The sequence below is a fragment of the Chlamydomonas reinhardtii genome, chromosome 17, assembly GCF_000002595.2.
Source record: "Chlamydomonas reinhardtii strain CC-503 cw92 mt+ chromosome 17, whole genome shotgun sequence".
Lineage (NCBI taxonomy): Eukaryota > Viridiplantae > Chlorophyta > Chlorophyceae > Chlamydomonadales > Chlamydomonadaceae > Chlamydomonas > Chlamydomonas reinhardtii.
The window spans coordinates 4,255,165-4,275,743 of NC_057020.1; the positions used below are offsets into that span (position 1 = coordinate 4,255,165).

At 64.8% G+C, this 20,579-nt stretch overlaps 3 protein-coding genes across 3 annotated transcripts; 1 reads left to right on the top strand and 2 right to left on the bottom strand.

Moving 5' to 3' along the window:
- Positions 1–10: 10 nt before the first annotated feature.
- Positions 11–3,456, bottom strand: CHLRE_17g730575v5 (uncharacterized protein). The gene is made up of 2 exons (XM_043072419.1): positions 2,697–3,456; positions 11–2,450 (listed from the first exon to the last, which is right to left on the bottom strand). Exons 1-2 carry the CDS (start codon positions 2,846–2,848, stop codon positions 2,345–2,347), a joined length of 258 nt encoding a protein of 85 aa, XP_042914878.1. The 5' UTR covers positions 2,849–3,456; the 3' UTR covers positions 11–2,344.
- A 524-nt stretch (positions 3,457–3,980) lies between these two features.
- CHLRE_17g730600v5 (uncharacterized protein) lies at positions 3,981–10,036 on the top strand. Its single transcript, XM_043072420.1, has 15 exons — positions 3,981–4,270; positions 4,527–4,678; positions 4,907–5,103; positions 5,354–5,497; positions 5,638–5,771; positions 5,937–6,020; positions 6,254–6,353; positions 6,530–6,645; positions 6,806–6,912; positions 7,178–7,340; positions 7,475–7,601; positions 7,986–8,099; positions 8,300–8,981; positions 9,132–9,262; positions 9,430–10,036. Exons 1-15 carry the CDS (start codon positions 4,230–4,232, stop codon positions 9,634–9,636), a joined length of 2,499 nt encoding a protein of 832 aa, XP_042914879.1. The 5' UTR covers positions 3,981–4,229; the 3' UTR covers positions 9,637–10,036.
- Positions 10,037–10,040: 4 nt separating this feature from the next.
- Positions 10,041–20,516, bottom strand: CHLRE_17g730650v5 (uncharacterized protein). Its single transcript, XM_043072421.1, has 14 exons — positions 20,185–20,516; positions 19,632–19,775; positions 19,206–19,268; positions 18,823–18,924; positions 18,358–18,478; positions 18,046–18,172; positions 17,554–17,715; positions 17,316–17,379; positions 16,472–16,738; positions 14,760–16,074; positions 14,121–14,545; positions 13,781–13,870; positions 13,241–13,386; positions 10,041–13,011 (listed from the first exon to the last, which is right to left on the bottom strand). The coding sequence occupies exons 1-14, from the start codon at positions 20,311–20,313 to the stop codon at positions 11,106–11,108; spliced, it is 5,061 nt and encodes a 1,686-aa protein (XP_042914880.1). The 5' UTR covers positions 20,314–20,516; the 3' UTR covers positions 10,041–11,105.
- Between the last annotated feature and the right edge of the window lie 63 nt (positions 20,517–20,579).

Here is a 20,579-nt window from a genome sequence, read left to right on the forward strand (position 1 = left end):
TGCACCCGCGACCCAAGGTCCCGTTCATGTTCAGGCGACTGACAGGGGGATGACCGCTTGCCAGGTATTCACCGCACGCGTTCCAACCAATGCGGCTTTGCGCAGGGTTACCGACGTGACTGCCAACCAATTACGGTACGCTCTCCGAGCTTGATGTCCGCACATCCTTGACGCCTCGCACCGCCATAAGCAGCCCTGACGAAGTCTGGCCAACTACCGCTATCTGACTTCAGCATCCACCGTACGTACGAGATCCGCACATGCTACCTGGTACCTGCCGACATGAGTACGGCACCAGTCAGAACACAAAATGGGGCAGCCCACATGCAAACCAGTCAACCGCCAACTAACCACAAACACACCAGCTCAGCTCCATTACACGCTCTCTGGTGACCAGTGCTGTATGCGACAGCGCAATAGTTTCTCGGCACCGTTAACCTCTCATCACTGCGGCGCTCTACCAGCACCGGTACCCGCCGCAGCTGCTGTTAGGCCCTTGCCGCACGCGGCCTTGTGCCCCTCCTTCCAGTGCGCCACCTGCGACTCGCGGCAGCGGTAGGCCACCGCGCCGCCGCAGCCGCCACCGCACGCCTTGACCACCACCTCGGCCCCACTGCCTTGACCACCACCTCGGCCTCACTGCCTTGACCACCACCTCGGCCTCACTGCCTTGACCACCACCTCGGCCCCACTGCCTTGACCACCACCTCGGCCCCACTGCCGCCCTTCAGCTGCATGCATACAAGCGGGGTTGGAGCACCGCCGTGCCAGCCGCCGGCCGCCGGCCTCCGACAGCGGCAGCGCGACAAGCTGCCCCCACGAGCTGCCCCCCAGGCACAACACCCGCCCACGAGTGGCAATGCCGCAGCAGCAGCACCAGCTGGCGCCACCACCGCGCCGCCGCGTGAGGGCACTCAAGGTCGCCAGCGCCCGACCTATCGCCGGTGGGCCCCGCGCCGCCGCCGGTGTTGTCTGCAACGCTGCTGCGGGGCCGAGTCAGATTGTGCTGAGTCAGCCGCAGGGCTCTTAGGCATGAATCCATTGCCAAGCGCCGATCAAGTAAGCGGACCGACGGGTGCGGACCCTTGCCGCTACTTGCCGCCGGACCTGCTCCTTGCCCGCCTCCGGCTGCTGTGGCTGCTCGTCCTGCTGCATCCCATCCAAGGCGCCGCGTACTGCTGTCGCAGTAGCTGCACAGCCGCTCCCACTCAGCCGTCAGCGCGGCCGCCGTGTCAGCTACACGCTGCCGTGCCGCATCCGAGCCAGGTAGGAGGACGGCAACGGCGATGCGGGCACTGTGGGCTATGGAGTACACCGCGAGGACTTCCATGCGCGTCTGAGTAGCCAGGGCCGCCGAGCGCGGGGGAGCAATGGAGTGCCAATGCGGCACATCCTCCTGTTGCGCCGGGCCCGTAGAGGCCCGCCCCGGCCTACTTTTTTTGTGCTGCGCCCGCCCGTGTGCCGCCTGCCGCGCCACCTGCTGCGCCGCTTCCGCGCCACCTGCTCCACTGGCACCTCAGGCTCCGCACCAGATCCCGCGACCCCACTCGCGGCACCCAGCCCCGCTGCTGGCGGCTCGGCGGTTCCGCCCGCACGCGGTCTCGACGCCATCACGTAGCTTAGTTGCTCCGCCGACCATGAGAGCACCGCCTCGCTCTGGTCTGCACCAGCCGCCATGGGCAGTGCCGCCAGCGACTCCATCGGCGCGCCGTAGCCGCTGCCGCCGTCCGCCGCACACAGCGCCGCCAGCAGGCCCATTGTGGGCGCGGTGCAGCGCAGGGAGGGACCCGCCAGCAGCCGCTGCAAGTCCGCCGCGACAGCTGTCGACCTGGGCGACGGTGACACCGTCGCATCTCGGGCTGACAGGTCACTTTGTTACAGCCTGACAGGAAGAGGCAGAGTCGGGCAAGGCATGACTCCTTGAAGCTGGCTGAAGAGTGCACGCACGCAATGCATCGCACAGGGCGGTAGAGGGCCAAGTACGCGTGTGTGAGCCGGCTCCGCAACCATGCTGTCACGTGCCCCGCCTCGTGGTACCCCGCCCTCCTCAAACACACACCACATGTCTACGGTACGCAGCACCGGCGCTCGCGTATCGTGTCCCTTCATACCTCGCCGACAGCAACAGGCTTACGGTACCCTAGTAAGTTGGATGCTGTATGTCCGGGAAGCCAGCCTTTACCCACAGCGGCCCCTCCAATACGGTCCATACGCCAAAACACAATCTATCACAAGCCACCACGCAGTCCCCAACGTCCCAGCATCACACCTGCAGTACCCGTCTACGCAGTCCTGCGCTTGATATGTCAGATTGATGATGGGGCTGCCGAACACGATGGGCTTGTCAGCAGGCAGCAGCGGCAGCGGCGGCAGCGCCACTCGCCCCAGCCGTTCCGTCATAACGCTGTGTCATGTACACCAGCGCGGCCAGTAGCTCGGTCTCGAACTCGCTGCGAGGTTATGGATGCAGGGACGTTCTTATACAGCTGCGGCAACCCTGGTCGTGTAGGACAGCCGAGAACCTTGTCCGGGACAGCGCAATCCCACCGGCCGCCCACACATTACGGATGCAGGGTCTTCGTACACGAATTACAGGAAAGCTGAGGACCGGAAGGGACACCAAACACCAACGACCAAGGGACAGCGCGAGGCGAACCCGAAATGACCTGGACCATACGTCACATCCACCACCGCACCTGAAGATGTCCTCGAGAGACTTGCAGCCGGGCGACAGTGGCTTCCCCGCGACGCCCCCAGCCATCAGCCGCGTGCTGACACTCTCCAAGAGCGTCATGTGGCCGCTAGGGAGGCCGGCTGCGTTCTTCCAGCAGGTAAATGCATCCTGCATGTCCAATCAGTCACGCCTGCTGCTGCCGCCGCCTTGCCCGCGCCGGCTACTGCTGCTGCCGCTGCACGCTTGCTGCCTGCGTACCATCTCGGCCTGCACCACCGCCTCAGCGTCAGCTAGCTGCCTCGCCAGGGCCTGGAACGTGCCCCCGCGAGCGCCACGCGCAGTGCGCAGGCCCTGGCGGCCTGGCCGCCGGCGACACATCCAACTGACACACGTGGCGCCAGTATCTGGCCAGGAAATTGCAGCATGCAATACTGCATGCCGCAAAATAATTGTTGTCAGTATCGCGGGCCCTTAGGCACACTGATAAGGCCCGCAGCACAGCGAGGAAAACCGGTGGGCAGCACCTCCTCCATTAGCTCTATCTTCTTGTGAGCATCCATGTTGTTTAAGCTCATACAACAGAGACAGTATGTCATCACTGAGGGTGCCAACATGGCCCTCGCGCGGATTTCTCGCGGTCCGCAATTTCTGGTATGTTCTGAAGCAATTTTGTAAGCACGTTCCCAGGTTCCTTTGGCATGATTCCGGCGGTGCCTTGTCCTGTTCAACAAACCCCTCCGGCAAGTGGAGACGGTTGCAAAAGCTCCCGCAAATGCAATGCCGATAAGAGTTCGGCTGCACTGGTCGAGTATGCTGGATAAATGGAGTTGCCCATGGAACGGCTATCCCCAGAGTCATGCTAGTCGTGCAGTCCCCACCATCCCCACCATGTGAGAACTTGTTATAGCTACGTGCGGCCGCTGACGTTGTCGCACACGGACCTGTTGATTGCTCGCAGCCACAATAGGAATCAGGGTCACAGGTATAGAGGCCGGGGCTAGCAGATGGAAACGGGTGGGTAACACAGGACTGGCATAGCGGGGAATCGTAACGATGGTTAGGGCACTCAAGCGCTTATGATGTTTTTCATGCAGATTCCATGACCGTCTACAAGCTTAACCTTCAGAACTCTCTGGCGCGGCAGCGGGTGCGCGAGATGGAGGTATGGGTAACGTTGGGTGCGCGGGGCGGGGTGGCTGGCCGGCACACTCAGGGCGGCCAATGGTGGACATCGCGACCAGGCTCAAGCAGCAGGTGGCTGCAGAATGACGATACCTTATTGCATATAGATTTTATGTGCCGGGAAGACCACACAGTGGCGTTGCATCAAATATATAACTTCAATACTACGTGCTTCGACCAAGGTCCAAGGCACTGCGAATGGCGCGCGCTATGCTTATAGTGATTACATGATATTTTCTAGCGCGTTGGTGTTACGTCGTGACGCGGAGACACTAACGCGTCGACTGACTACTAATACACTATGGTGGCGGTGCAGCTGCTTGCCTCGCTGGCGCTTCTTGTAATAACGCTGCCAAGCGAAATTGACGCCCAAATGTCGCACAATTATGCGAGTGTGTTGGGACTGAGCTATAGGTAGGGCGCAGGTTCGACACGCTCGCTGGGGTTACTGGAGTCAGGCCCCCCCCCCCGCACCCGCCGCATTGGACCCCTGGTGCCCGACACCTGTCTGCAGACGCCTGCAGTACGAACCAGGGGCATATGAGTAGAAAGTGTTGTTAAGTACATGACGATAAGAGGGCTAAGCACTACCCTTAATATTGCGCATTGCAACCGAAAATGCACGACACACTGCCGTCATCCTTGACTTCCCTATCCACAACATGAACAGGTTCTATGAGGCTCAGATGTCTGGCAACGTGCCTTCCTGGTCGCGTGCCTCCCAGGCGGCCGGCGGCTGGCGCAACAAGAGCCACGCCCTCGATGGCACTGGCCCGGGCGGAGTGAACCTGGACCTGTCAGGCGGCTGGTATGACGCGGGAGGTACGCGCAAAGCAGCTCAAATGTCGGCATTGAAAGCAAGCGCGGTGATGTTGGGATGCTGCTGGCATCGCTGACGACGTATTTGTCGTCCCCCGGTTTTGCCCCCGCCCAACGCTTTGCGCCTGCTGCCTCACGCCCCGGAGAACCTACCCCTGCCCACGCCTGCCGCTTAGGCGCACACCAAATGCGCCCCCGGCCCGCTCACACCCACGCCTACAACCCCCACAGATCACCTGAAGCTGCACCTGCCTCTGGGCGTGTCGGTGAGCCTTCTGTCGTACGGCGCCCTCACCTTCGAGGCCGCCTACCGCGCCGCGGGCCAGTGGGACATCGCCGTGCGCAACCTGGACTGGGCGGCCTCCTACATCGCCAAATGCCACACACAGGCCAGCGACACACCCGCCGACAACAAGTTCGTGGCCCAGGTGCGTGTGAGCGTGCGTGCGTGGTTAGGGCTGTGGGTGGGTGTGCAGGGAAGCTGCCTGCTGGCAGGGCGCGTGGTCGCTCATCCACATCAGCACGGATTGCACGCTCTTGCACGAGGGAACGCACCTTGCCTTCGGTTGATTGGCTGCCGCGCGTTGCAACCCAGCAGGGTCCGTCGACGGTGGACTGCCAACGAGGTATCCAGTTTCTCGTCGCATGGCTTACACTTCCCATTTCGCCGCCCCCCAGATTGGCGATGTGGCCACGGACCACAACACCTGGTGGGGCCGGCCGGAGCAGCAGCCCGAGGGCGGCGCCCAGGGCTCTGCGGGCTATCGACCCGTGTACGTCATCACGTCAAGCAGCGGCAAGGGCGCTGACATTGTGGCAGAGGTGGGTGACACGCAGGCGCGCATACGGTACTGGACGTCAGCTTGGTACCCTCCGCGCCCAGATGAGCAAACGAACCGTACGTTGCAGCACCTTGCCACGTCGTGAATCGACCGGGACCGTTCTGCTGATCCATAACACAGGCGGCGGCGTCGCTGGCCAGCGTGTCGCTGCTCCTCAAGCGCCCTGGCACCTACTCCAACACCACCAAGGCCGCGGCATTCCTCGCGCGCGCCAAGCAGCTCTTCGAGTTCGCCAAGACCCTGACCGGCGGAACGTACGTGAGCCGGTGTAACAGCATGCTGTGTGCGCGCGTCTCTTGGACTGGGCGTGCAGAGAATGGGAGGCCGCCTCCACTCCTGCCCTGCTGCTGCCCTCCCAACTTCAGTCACACCGACCGGCGGCTTGTTCACACGAGTGTGGCTGAACCCAACATGCGCAGGTGGGCGCCGCCTGATAACAACGGCGCGTACGGCAGCTCCAGCTGGAATGACGACATGGCCTGGGCGGCGGCGTGGCTGTGCAGGTGCGGTGCGGTGTGCGCCGTACGTGTACGGCGTGTGGGGCATATGCAGCGTGTACCGTGGCTTTGGGGCGTGTGGGTATGATGAGCGAAAGTGTGCATGATGGCTTGGCATACGTGGTATCACATAAGCGGTTGCATCATGCATGCCACTTGCACATGGACTCGAGTCTTGAGCTAGCTGGTGGCACTCAGGACCCAACACTCACTCGGTACTACTGCATGCGTGAGCGCAGGGCAAGCGTGGATGAAGGCGTGACGCCGACCAACAGCGCCGCCTGCGCCGCCGCCCTTGCGTACTGGAAGCCGTTTGTGGGCAACGCATGGGAGGTGCAGGTGGGCGGAGGTGCAGGATGTGCAACCGTACGCGGATTAAAAATCTGCTTGCAGCACAGCGCGCGGTCCTAATTGATATACCGATGTTGCTGCTAACCGACCGCCCATCACCGCTGCCCGCGTGCCGTCCACATAGACACACGCACGCCTGCCCACACGCCACGCCGCCCTCGCAGGACGTGAACTGGGACCGCATGGCCGGTATGGCGGCGGTGCTCCTCCGCGACGTGGGCGCCGGCACCGCCACCGACGTCGCCACATACAACACCGCCATCAACGCTGTGCTGAGCCGGTTAGTACGGAGATTGTGCCAGGGGCAGACGTACCGACATTTGGCACTGGGTTGTGAATTATGGGTTTGGGGTGCTGCGGATGTGTTGCCTCAAACCTTCAACCTATAGGACCTTGAACCGCCGCAACCCCTCAAGTGCCGTGCGCGTGATTGCTTGCAGGTGGATGGAGCCCGGCACACGCACGTGCAGCAGCGGCGCCGCGCCGCCCTGCTACACCTCGGGCGGCTTGGTTTGGGGCAGCGAGTGGGGCAGCTGTCGGCACACGGGTGAGTGGGAGGGAATGGCAGGAAAGTGGGAGGGAATGGCGGGTGAGTGGGAGGGTATGGCGGGCGGGTTGCTTGGAGGCCGGAATCAAGGTTGGGAACGGAGTGCGTGACGCCGCCCTGTAAGGTAAAAGACTGAACACAGAACTTCATAATCCCGGTTCGCCCGCGTGCTAACATGCCGAGCGAACATGCGTTTGTGACGTGGTGTATTTGGTCGGCCGCGTCTTCGTCACCTTTGTGGTGCTGTGTACGCACGCGTGTGCAGCCAATGCGGCACTGGTGGCGCTGGCGGCGGCGCGCGGTGACGCCGGCGCGGGTCTGGAGGTTGCCTACAGCACGCGTGTGAATCGCAACTGCTGGGCACGAAGCCAGGTCGACTACATGCTCGGCAGCAACCCGCAGAGCCAGTCGTACGTGGTCGGATACAAGTGAGTAGGCGTACGGTGTTGTCGGCGTGGCATGCCGCATCGCATAATGGGTGGCAATGTGGCAATGCACGGAACGATGCGATGCCGACCCTGCGCCGTACCGATCCTGTCCATGCCCTGCCAACACGCCGCAGGCCCACGACCTCCCACAAAGCTCCCGAGAAGCCGCACCACCGCAGCAGCAGCTGCGCCACCAACTACGCCACCCCGTGTGACTGGAACGCGCTGGACGCGCCTGGACCCAACCCGAGTGTGCTCCTGGTGAGGTTGCCGTGTGTGGGGGGAGAGGGGGTTGGATACGTATACCGTGGCCTATGCTTTGACAACGGAGTGGCACTCGACAGGGGCGCTCAACACCTCCGCCCCCCCCCCCCGCATGCAGTACTGTATGGTACGCATGACAATCTTTGGCAGCTCAGGTGCCAGCAAAACTTTCACAGCAACAAACGTAATGACTCAGGTGCTTGCTGGGAGCGCCCACCGGCTACCAAGCCGTACTTTGTTGCTCAACAGCTGACAGCCGCCACACTCGTCGTAGTTCGTACCGTACACACACACACACACACACACACACACACACACACACACACACACACACACACACACACACACACACACACACACACACACACACACACACACCAGGGCGCGCTGGTGGGCGGTCCGGACCGCTACGACGCCTACACCGACAACCGGCGCGACTACGTCAAGAACGAGGTGGCACTGGACTTCAACGCAGGCTACACGGGAGCGCTGGCGGTGAGCAGGGCTAGCTGTGGGCCGGGCCAGAGAACTGCTGAGGCTGAGCACATGCGTGCTGTTGCTGGTGGCGGCGGGCTGCTAGGGTGGCGCAGATGGAGCGGTTGCTGCTGCACTTGCTATCGCTGCTGCTGCACCCGCTTGCTGCTCGAGGCCTGAACTGCCCGCTCCACTGCATGTGGTGCGTGTGGCGCCAACAGGGCCTGGCGGCTGTTGACGCCGCAATCAAGGCCGCGGGATGCACATGGACCTCCTACTGCGCCCTCACCTGCACCGTGAGCGGCAACACAGCTGGCCCCTTGCCGGCCGGGCCCTCTCCCTCGTCGTCGCCCTCTCCCTCGCCTTCGCCCTCTCCCTCGCCTGTGCCTTCTCCCTCGCCTTCGCCTTCTCCCTCACCTTCACCGTCTCCCTCACCTTCACCGTCGCCGTCACCTTCACCCTCTCCCTCGTCTTCACCATCCCCCAAGCGCTCCCCCAAGCCTTCACCCAAGCGCTCTCCCAAGCCCTCACCTAAGCGCTCTCCCAAGCCGTCTTCCAAGCCCTCTCCTCCTTTCTCCAAGCCCTCTCCCTCCCCTTCCCCGAAGCCCTCTCCTTTCCCCTCCTCCTCGCCATCGCCCTCCCCGTCTCCCAAGCCCTCCCCCTCGCCGTCGCCGTCGCCGTCGCCCAGCCCCACCACCTCAACCTGCAGCTCGAGTGACTGGGCGTGTGCGGCATGTGCCAACACCTGGGTTCTGGACCAGAACGCCTGCCGCACTTGCGTCTCCACCTTGCGCGCCAAGGGCTTAGACGCCGGCAAGTGCACCAACTCGTGCTCTGGCATCGCCACCGCCGCCCTGCAGACCGTTTGCATGGGCACCTGCGTCCCCAACTCTGCCGCGAAAGGTGCGTCTCCGTTTCTTTAGGGTCGCACGCCACCCCATGAATCCTTTGCTGTTCACGAATCGCTGCAGGCGTTGCTGCATGCACTGGGTGCACTGCTGGCAGCTAACCCCCGGCCTTCCTTTGTATTCACCAATATTGTTTTTGCAACAGGCACTGACTGGGGCTGTAACCAGTACTGTGGGGCCTCCTCCCTAGTGGGCACAGACCCGGCCCGTGCACAGCAGTGCGCCGCCTGCGTTGCCGGATGGTCAAATCCGTGGGACTGTCAAAACTGCATCGGGGTGAGTTTGGACACAAGGTTGCACGCTGAACGCACTTGAACCCATAATGCCCCCTACTGCGCTTGCGGTGTCTGCAAATCCGTTACACTGTGTCTTCATGTATGTTGTGTCGTGGACACCCGGCTAACGTGCTTCTTGTTGTGCGCCGCGGTCTGCATTATAAACAGGTGACCAGCGACCTGTCTGACGCGGCGGCCGCTCGTGCGTCTTGCATGACCTGCCTCACCACCACGAACATTGGCGGCGCTGCCTGCGCCGAGTGCAACAAGCTTACAAGGACCGCCGCACGCAGTCCGTGCCAGGCGTGTGTGGCGGGCGGCAAGGCGTTGTGGGAGTGCGCACAAGCCAACGCCGGCCGCCACCGGCTGAGCTGACCTGGAGTGATCGATGGGAACGCAGTAATGGCGCGCATTAAATCGCAAGTTATAGCAGACTTCTGGTCTAGGTTACAATCGTATGTGTGTCTTGGTGCCAAACCGAGGGGGTGGGACCGAGTCTCGCCAGGCCACCCTTGGATTGAGCGAAGAGCAGATGGAAGTATGAAGCTGAACAGACCACGAAGTGTCATAATGGAAGAGGAGGTGGAGTGATGGCACCTAGTAACATGTTCGGTATGGCGGGAGGAGCGTCCTATGGGAGCAAGCCTACTAGAGCTAGAGTAGGCCGACGGCGCTGCAGGCGGCACGCCCCTGGGGTCCAGAGCAGGGTGTTCGTTCTCCACGTCACTGGCTCGTGAACTGCGTCAGCAGGTCCCTCTTGTAACCAATGCAATCTGACCTGCTATAACTACTGCTCCAGCGCATGCACTTACAAGGCGTGATCACATCAGGCCTCTGGGGCTGGAGGGATTCTGTGAACCCGCGCGTGCGTATCAATTTATATGTCATTCATTGTGTTATTACCGGGACAATACGGAAGAGAGACATCGCCGATTGGCACTGCGTGCCCTTTGCCGTGTTTGTGCCTGCTGCAAGAGCACTGCATGAGCGCTGCTGCGCACGGTTACGAATGCGGGCACAATGGGTGTACAGAAAGGAGTGCACTGCTGCAATGCATGCTGCCGTGCTGAGGATCTGGTGCCAGCTGATCTATCAGAGTGCGCAGGGTGGCTGTTGAATGTGCTTAAGTACGGCAGAACTGCGGTCTCGCCGGTTTGCCGGCTGCCATCACGGCACTCACAACATCAGAAGACTAAGGGGAAGATGAGTTAGATGACCGTAGGCTGGACTGCGGGGACCCCTTGATCATGCGCCCCGGCCCCGTGTCGTCAGGCGCGGTCCGCATTACGGAGAACCGCGCTTGCTAGCTGGCGCCCGGCAGGTTGTTTACGGCTTTACGCCCAACGGAGGTACGGAACTAAGCTGGCCACTGGAATGATCGAGGACTGAGACTCACAGAGACTCACGGCAGAGACTCGTGGTCCGACGTAATTTAACGATTACAGCCTAGCGCGCCTGAAGGCAGTCACCGTGCCTGGCACTACCAAGGGCATAGCTCCCAGGACAGCCGCCCCGCGGCGCCTCACCTCTACAGGAAAGAAAAATCTACCCCCACCCCTCCATGAACGGTACGTGTGTGCAGTCCTGGGCACGCAGCTACGCGCCCGAAGACAGCACGACCTAGGTGCGGTTCCAACCGGAGGGAGGGCAACAACAACAATGCATTAAGCGGGTCACGAAAGTATGCATGCATGCATGCACTGGCTGGATCGGCGCAACTGATGCCAAAACGGAAGGCAGTGCACACGCAAGACGACCACAAGAACCCCTGCCTGAAGCAACTTGAAGCCACAAAACTCGTTTACGCCTATCTAGTCCAACGTCTCCTTGCTTTGTATCCCGGTTTAATCCACCAAGTCAGCCGCGACCACAGCGCCGCCGCCTAGGTCTTCCTCGGCCTGGTCCCCGGCACTGCCGCTGCCTTCAGCGCCCGCACCCGAGCCATGCCCATGCGCCGCAGCCGTCCGCCTCGCCGCTCGCGCCTGCTGCTTGCCAGCGCCACTCGCGCCGGTGTCTGCCCGCGTCGGCGTGCCGCCGGCCTCGCCCTCCGCACCCACCGCCGGCCCGCGCTCCTCCTGGCCCACAATCGCTGCCCCCTTCAGCGCCGCCCCCTCCCCGCCCGCAGCCGACTCCGAGCCGCCAACCGCAGAGGAGGGCCCGGCCGCGTCCGAGCCGCCGCGCCGCAGCGGCACAGCACCTAGCTTGCCGCCCGCCTTCTTACCAGTGCTGCCGCCGCCAGCGGCGGCACCGGCGCCGCCGCCCTGCCGAGCCGCGGACGGCAAGCCCGCGGAGCCACCCGCCGCAGCCTGTAGCGACCCCTCCTCAATGCCCGGCGCCACCATTCCCGTCGCGGCCGCCGCTGCCGCCGCATCAATAGCAGACCTAGCCGGGCGCACCGACGGCTCCGCCAGCGCCGCCGCTTCGTCCTGCAGAAGCGCTCCGAGCGGGTCGTGCGCCTTCACCTCCGTCTTGGGTGACAGCACGTAGCCCTCTGTCGACACTCGCGCCGCCGGCTCCGAGTCGTGCTCCGCATGAGGCGACGCCGCGTACCCCGCCACCGCCGTCCGGACCGCCACAGCAGGCGCTGTCGCGCCGCCGCTGTCGAGCCGCGCCACGCCGGCCGCACCCCCCTGCGGCGCAGTCACGTCCGCCTGCCGGCCTGCACCTCCCATCGCTGGGTGCGCTTGCTGCTGCTGCTGCTGCTGCCCCGCCCTTGCAGGGCCGCCGCCTGCGGCATGACCCTTCGGCGGCGATGGCGACGGCGACGCCCCCACCCGGCCTTGCGCTCCGGCCCCGCCGGCAGAGGAGCGCCGGCGACCGGCCGGCGCGTGCGGCTGCGGCGGCAGCACTGCAGCCGAGGGCGGCGGCGCCTCCGCGGCGTCCAGGCCCGACAGCAGGTCCAGCAGCGCGGCGGCCTCGGCGGGGGCGCGCGCCTCGCCGCTCGCCGCCTCCGCAATGGCCACCGCGCGCTTGGCCGTGCCGCTGCCGCTGTGCAGCTGCTGCTCCGCCGCGCTGCCTCCGCCGCCGCTCGCACCCGCACCCGCACCCGACGTCAGTGTCGTGGTGGAGCGCGGCCGCGGCATCGCCGCCGGCCCCATGCCGCCCGGCGAGGCCGGCCACGCCCCTCCGCCGCCTCCCGCCGCCGCGCCGCCAACGACCGAGGGCAGCGACGCCGGCGGCCGGAAATCCACAGTGCCTCCGCTGCCACCTCCTCCTCCTCCTCCACCGCCGCTGCCCGCCAGCGTCTCCACGCCGGCCACGGCCGCCGGCGCCGAGGCGCTGAGGCCGCCCAGGCCCCTGCCACCACCCAGGCGTCCAGCGCTGTGGCTGTCCAGGGAGTGGCTGGGCAGCGCCTCCGCCAGGGACAGCACCGATGACGTGGTCAGGTGCTGCTGCTGCTGCTGCGGGTGCTGCTGCGGGTACGGGTGCTGGTCCGGCAGCCCCTCCAGGCCCTGCCCAGCACCCCCTGCCGCCTGGGCCCCGGACCCGGGTCGGCCGGCCGCCTGGGCCCCGGCGCCGTTGGTGGTGGAGGCCGGGGCGGAGGCGATTGCGGCGGAGGTGCTGACAGGCAGTGCCGCGGCGTCCGGGTCGAGCGTCAGCGCCGAGGGCGCAGACGAGTCCGCTGGCGGGGCGTCGACAGCGGCGGCGGCGGCGGCGGACGCGTCTGGCGAGAGCGGCTGCAGCTGCAGGCCCAACAGGTCGGAGCCGTCCGAGTCCAGCAGGCTGCGGTCGGGCAGCCGCACGCGCGTCCTGTGCGTGTGTGGGAGAAAGTGAGCAGGTTGCATGGTTTGCGGAATCAGGAAAGAGGTTTACAGGATGGAACCCCCGGGTAATGTGCGGACACTGAGCGGGTGGGGGCGGGGATGGGCACCTTTAGGCATGACCACTGAACATCTGAGATATCGCCTGTTATGCCACTTGCGTCACGTAATGGCCGTGCGCCGCCGCCCCTTTCCCACCCCTGCCCTCCCTTACCCACCTGAACAGCCGGCGCCGGCGCACAAAGTGCTTGAGCGAGCACTTGCCGGCCTGCGGCGGCGGCGGGTACTTGAGCAAATAGAAGTCGAGGGCGTAGCTCCAGCCGTCACCGTCCACCGCCTCCACCTCCGTGCCGTCCAGGTCGATCTAGAGTGCAGGGGGAGGGAGAGGGGGGCGACGGTGTGTGTGTGTGTGTGTGTGTGTGCGTGTGTGTGTGTGTGTGTAGATACCAACCCAAAGTAAATTGAACCACGAGAGCGAGGAGGAGAGCGTGGCCTATGCTTTGACGACGGAGTGGCGCTCGACAGCAGTCCCCGCAATGGTGAGGACGGATGGTGCTTGAGTGTAGGTGCCGGGGTAACCAGGACTAGGAGAAAGCCAAGCACACCAGCTGCGCCGCGCACATGGCAGGCAGGCCGGCCTGCACAGCCGCCCTCCCCCCATCAGACACATTACGTGGACCTCATCAGGCAGCGCAATCTCACACCGCATCCACACCCACACCCACATGCACACCACCCCGCACCCCGCCCTCCCGCACCTGCCACTCGTCCTCCACCCAGCGCCACCCCGCCGGCAGCTGCGGCACCACCTGCTCCCACACCATGCTGGCGGTGCCGCCCGGCTTGCCCTGCAGCAGCAGCAGCAGCAGCAGCAGCAGCAGCAGCAGCAGCAGTAGCAACTAGCAGGAGTGAGTGCAAGTGCAACAAGAGCGAATAGTCCAAGGGGGAGCGTGTCTGGACCCCCAGCCATTGCAGGGTGCCCCTTCCCTTCCCCTTTCCCATCCCTTGCCCGTTCTCTTTCCCTTCCCGCTGCCTCTCTTCCTTTCCCTAATCCCTAATCCCTAATCCCTTTCCTTTTCCTTTCCCCTGCTTCGCCACCTGTCGGTCGCTCCAATGGCCCACGCGGTCCGAGGGCAGGAAGTGGCCGGGCCACATGTGGCCCCAGCCCCGGAAGGGCTGGAAGCGCTCGTTCTCAAACACCTCCTCCACCACCACCGCCGGCTCCGCCGCCCCGCCGCCGCCAGCGTTTAGCTCGTTGGAGGCCGCTGTCATGAAGCCAGGCGCGTCCGAGCGTGCCGAGTACATGGACTGCACCGGCTCCGACATGGCGGCTAGGCTGCCGCCGCCGCCAACAGTCAGCGCGCGCGGCGCCGGCGGGCTGCGATAGGCAGCGGCGCGCGCCGCCGCGGCGGCGGCGGCAGCGGAGGCGCCGTTGGGCTTGGCGGCAGCGGCGGCGGCGGCGGAGGGTGAGGTGGGCTCCTGCGCGTGCTCGTCTGCGGGCTTGAGATCCCAGCGGAAGGCGGCTGCGCCAAGGGTTGACGACAGGTTGGGGTTACATTCATGATTAGTTAAGAAAGTTGAGGCGTTAGCGTGGGGTGGGGTCGGGCGCCAGACCCTAGGGTGGGCGCAACAGGAGCGGCATGGGCGCAAGACAGGCCATGGCAAAAGCCCGAACGCATGGCAAAAGGCAGGCCCGCCGACACCACACAGGTACACAGCTGCTTTTCTCCTGCTCACATCGCAAGCTCTCCGCCATGGAGTCGATGCCCTCCTTCGTAAACATGTTGGCAAACGAGCTCGCGTTCGAAGCGCCGGAGGGCCCAGACATTGTCGCGCCCGCTCCCGCACCCGCTGCGGCGGCGCCCGTCGCCGCCGCGGCCGCGGCGGCGGCCGCCGCCAGCACCGCCGGCGGCGGCGCCGCGTTCGGCGGCGGCGACCTTCCCGCCGGCGACGGCATCGGCGTGATGCCGCCGCCGCCGACACTGAGGCTGCTAGCGGACGACCTCGCCAGGGATATCGCGTCGAGCTGCTGGACTGACATGCCAGCATACGCCGCCCCCGCCCCCGCCCCCGCCCCCGCCGCCGCGGACCGGCCGTCGATGCTGGTGCCGACGCGGGTCATGGCGGCCGGAGGCGGCGGCGAGCCGCTGCGCGTGGACCCCAGAGCACCGGTGGACGAGGACGCCAACGCCGCCGGCGCCTTGTCGGGCGACGTCGGAAGCACCATGCCGGCCGGTAGGTCGGTGGCCCAGGCGTCGGGCATACTAATGAGGGAGGGGTTGGTGGCGGCGGAGGCGGCGGCAGCGCCGCCGACGGAGATGGCCGCCGCCGACGGCGGCGGCGACGCCTCGGCGCGGCTGGCGCCCCTGCTCCCGGCTGCTCCGCCGGAGGAGACGGCCCCCATCTCCAGCATCCGCAGCTGCTCGGGCGTAAACTGCTTGGGCGCAGGCGCCGCGCGCAGGGGCTTGGACTGCGTCGCCGCCAGCACCGGCGGCGGCGGCGGCTTCTGTGTGGCGGCGGCCCCGCCGCCGCCACTGCTGCCCTTCTTGCCCTTGGCCTCCTTCTCCGCCTTGTCCTTGCTTTTGTCCTTACCCTTGCCCTTTTCCTTGCCCTTCTCCTTGCCCGACCCCGCAGCCGTAGCCTCGGGCGCAGGTGTCACGGCCGGCGCCTCCGCCGCTGCAGCTGCAGCGGCGCCAGCCGCCGCTGCTCCTGCCGCCTTCGCAGCCGACGCCGTCGCATCGCCACTGCTGCCACCCCCAGATGACTGCTTGGGCGCTGCAATGGGCGCTGGCGGAGCTTGCACCGCTGCCGCCTGCTCCGGCGGCGGCGCGCCGAGCGGCAGCCCTCCCACCACCCCCACGCCTCCGCGCGCCCCTCCAGCGCCCCCTGCACCCACCGCGCCACCGGCGCCCGCCGCCGCGGCGGCCGCGGCGTTGGCCCGCGCCGCCGCCAGTAGCGCGGGGTGTGTTGCGGCCAGGTATCGCACCGCCGCCTCGGAGCCGCGTATGAGCGCCCAGTTGATGGCGGCCACAAGCGCCAGCGAGGTGAGCACCTGGGAGGAGGAGGGGGTTACATTCATGATTATTTAAGGAAGTGAAGTCGTAGGCAGGTACAGTTGCAGCGTAGACGCGTTGTTACCGATGTCCGTGGAGGAAGAGGGGGGGGAGGGGGCGTTGCAAGGATGTTTGGAAAAGCGGTACAGGAGGGGGGCGGGTTACATTCATAAATATCTATTCTGTCTGCTGCTCGGCTGCCCACCCTCACTACTTCCCTTGTCATCCCAGTCCTTTCTTGCATCCTCTCTCCCCGCCTCACCCACTCCAGATTGCGTTGACAATAACGCCTCGCTCCACCCCGTTTCCCCTACCTCCCCCACCTCCCTCACCTCCCCCACCTCGCTCACCTCCCCCGCGTCGCTCACCTCCCTCACCTCCCCCGCCCCCCCTCACCTCCATGGTGCTGTCCGGCACGTCCACCACCCGCAGCGGCCAGCACACCGGCAGCAACAGCCCACCGCCTCCTCCTCCTCCTTCTCCTCCTCCCGCTCCTCCTCCTCCCCCTCCCCCTCCAGCACACAGCTGCTGCCAGCTGCTCAGCCCCGCCACCGCCAGGCTGATGAGCCACACAGTCAGCAGCGCCGCCAGCGCCTGCGCGCCCAGCTCGCTGTGCGTCACGGAGCGCAGGCCGGCGCCCACCAGGTCGGCCAGCAGAACCACCTGGGGTGTGCGTGTGTGGTGACATTCATGATCGATTAGAATGAAAAGAAGTGGGGGATTGCAAGGATAAAAGCAGGGGAACATTGGTACAAGCAGGGGGAGAAGAGGGGGAGGGGGAGAAGTGGGTGAGGGGGATAGTCACATGGGGGATAGAGGGGTTCCAGGCATAATGGTGATCACCAGCAGCAGCAGCAATGTTGGCATGGTGCGCAGCGTTGGATAGATTCAGGCAGGGAAAGAAGAGGAACATGTTTGATCTTTGTAGTCTTGCGGCTGCTCCGGGTCTCAGCTACTCGAGTTTGCCTGCGTTACTTGACTGAGGCCCCTTTCCTCCCAAACGCTCTTCGGTTTCTTACTTCAAATGGTGCAGCCCCCCTGGCGCCAACCACACGTTCATGCTGTTCCTACTGGACTTGAGCACTTGATACTTATGTGATCTAATCACTCCGTTCTCCACATGAGCGGCTACACCCCGCCCCACCGCATAGGCCACGCCCTCCATCTCGCTCTTTTGCATTTGGTTCGATTTAGTTTGGACTGGTATCTACAACCCCCCCCCCTACCCCCCCGCTCTCACCTGGTCTTTGTACACCAGCTGCTGCGAGAACACCGACAGCAGCCCCGGGGCCGCCGCCATGCCCCTGCGGCCACAGGCGGGAGGCGGCAGCGACAGGCGGAAGGCGGCGGTGGGACACCACAAGTCAGTCCGCAGTGGCATCAGCATCAGCAGCGGCGGCGGCTTCAGCTTTCCCACAGTGCTCAACTCCCAACATTCGCCAATGCTGGCGCCCCCGTGCCTACAGGCCCAAACTCACGGATGTGCGCCGGGCGTCGGCCCCGTCGGCGGCGCCGGTATGGGCGCCGCGGAGGCGAACGCATGGTGATGGTGGTGATGGTGGCGCTTGCGCGCTTTGTCCTCATCGCCCTCGCCCTCCGCCTCGTCCTCCTCAGACTCACTCTCCTCACCCGACGACGAGCTGTGACAGCGTACCCAGGGTCGGGGAATGGGCAGAGGCGCAGTCAACAAACCTTCAAGCCGTCCGTGCACCTGTGCCCCACCCTTGCCGTGTTCCATTGCAATCTGAGTCCGCCGCCGTGGCAAACACCGTGCCAAGCATCCCACCCGTGGCCCCCACCCCAGACTCCCAACCTCCCGCTCCACGCGCAGCGGCGCCAAAACCCCTCTTCCCCAAACCCTCACCCGCCCCCGTTCACCCGCTCCCCTCCCCATCCAGGCCCCCTCCACGTTCCCATGAATGGCTACCCTCCCCCGTTTTGGCTGATTCTTAGAACAACCCGCTGCCCACCTGTACGACGCCAGGGCTCCCGCCAGCAGGCCCCCCGGCGGCAGCTCCGCCTCCGCCACGTCGGCGGTGCCGGGCCGCAAGCCGCCCAGCACCGAGCGGAAGATCTTGAAGGTGCCGCGCACGCCGGCTGCGGCGGAGGCGGCAGCAGAGGCGGCAGCAGAGGTAGCGGGGCAAAGGTAGCGGGGCGGAGGTTAGAAGGTGCACGGGCGGAAGTCGGGAGGTGGGACCCTGCCCAGCGCTGCTTGGCGTGTTTGCCCTCCCTCCCTCTCCCTCCCTCCCTCCCTCCCTCCCTCCCTCCCTCCCTCCGCTCACAGTCCACGGCCTTGGCAATGACGGGCTTCATCATGCGGTTCATGGAGGGAAGGAAGTCCACACAGAACAACAGGTGCAGCACGCAGGAGGCGGTGCCAGGGCTGGAGGCGTCGGGGCGGATCTGATCACACAGGCACACGGGCGCAAGGGCAGAGGGTCAGGAGGGAGGTTTCTTCCCATCCCAAAGGAAGACCAGGGGGTTACGGCGGGCAGGGGGTCAGGAGGGTGGTCGTTGGCGGGTGGCCATGCGTGCACTGGCGCGTTTTGGGGACGGGGGTTACATGCATTAAGTTTACGAAGTGAAGTCGTAGCCAGGTACGAAGGTACACAGAAGTAGGGGGGGGGGCATCGCAGTCCCCGGCACCGGTGCCCTGGCAGCCCAAAGTTTCCCACCCCACACACATACACACACCCGCACGCACACACACACAGACACACACATGTTCGCGCGGCGCCGGCACTCACAATGTACTTGAAGAAGACGCTGAACTTGTCGCCGTAGGGGGCCGAGGTGTTGGACACAGCCTCAAGCACGTACAGCTGGTCCGGAGCCCAGTGCGTCAGAACCTGGGGTGTGGGCGGGGTCGGGTCGTCGGGTCGTTGGTAGGTTGCTGGGGGGTTTGCAAAGATTGGTACAGAGAAGTGTAGCCAAGTAGGACGGGGCTGTACATACCTGCCCAAACTAAACCAAACCAATCCAAACCAATTCAAGCAAGGATGCCAAGGACCGTGTCATCCCCGTGTCGCCATGCCACGCCCGCCACTGCTCATGTCGCAGTGCAGCCCTACCAGCCGCCATCCCCAGCCCGCCCGGCACCCTCGCCTCCGCACCCCCCTCCCGCGCTCACATGAGTCTCCTCGTTTTGAAAGGGCTTGCTCGCCAGCGCCGTGGGCGGGCTCTCAAAGCGTACCTGCATTGCAGGGATGTGTGGAATGGGGGCACGTCGGTCTCAGGTTGGGGTACTAGACACACGCACACACGCACACAAACGTCGTGAGACGAGGCGAAGCACAGCAGGCGCCAGCAATTCAGCTCACCAGAGACGTGGGGATTCCCGGGATGTGCCCCACGCGCCAGCCCCTGAGCCATGACCGCCCTGTGCCCTAGCCCCCGCGTGGCGGGAACGGCAGGTCACGCACCTAAGCCGCCCCGAACCCGACGTCAATGGCTGGCCTTAGTGCCCCTCCAACAATTTCCGCCTCCTCCATTACCCTCCCCTCCCCTCCCCTTCCGCTCCTCTCCCCACAACCACACTTTAAGCCAACACACCCACCTTGCGGAAGCGCAGCGAGGCGCCGGGCTCGTTGCGCTGCCCGCCCGCCTGCCACGTGTACAGCTCCGGCGGCAGCTGGTCGCGGCTGGCCACCCAGGCCGTCTCCACCAGCGGGCTGTCATTGCGCTGCTTGTGCAGCTGGACCTGTGAGTCGGTGCGCATGTTTGTGTGTGTCGCCGTGTGGAACTGTGTGTGGTTCGCGTGTGAATGTGTGCGGTTAGCGTGCTCGTGCACGCAGTGTGTGTGAGGAACTGGCACGGGCCCGCCGTCACGCCCGGGAGGTCTGAGCCGTTCTTTTGTCGCATGAGAAGGGGATGTATCTAAAGTTTTGCAGCTGGAAGGAAAGGGTGGTGTTGCGCTGTCGGCGAGGTGCACACCCCCTGGCCCCCGTGCCTGGCCAAACCACCTTTGCGCTTGTTCATCGGCGCCATTTGCGCGTAAAGACGCGTATTTAGGCAATACTGAGATTTTCTGAAGCCTTCACCGGCGGTCTTCGCTGCTGCTTTGCTGTCGCCCGCGTCTGCCCGCAGCTGCCCAGCGTCAGCATCCGCACCTGAAGCTCAGGGTCCACGAAGAGGGTCTTGAACAGCTCCGCTGCTAAGCATGGTACCCGCACACATAGAAGTGTTTTCGGGTCACCGTCTGCGGGCCAGACGCTGTCTAGAGTCGCAGCCCTGCCCATCGCGCGCGAACCGTCGTCACCGGGAAAGCCCGCAGAGCTCCCGGTGACGGATCCCTAAGAGAGTACTTGATATGCAGTGGCAGCGGGCTCTGGGGCTCAGGCCAAGAGAAAGTTGGTTGCTGCAGCCCTTCCTAACCTTTCTTACGGGTCCGCCCAGTCAATACCGCTATCAAGTGGCCTAAGCTGCAATGCAGTTTTAATGAATGACAACGTGTCACCCTCGCGTAGGTCGAATTGGGAGCGAGAAGGTGCATGCGCGTGTGCTC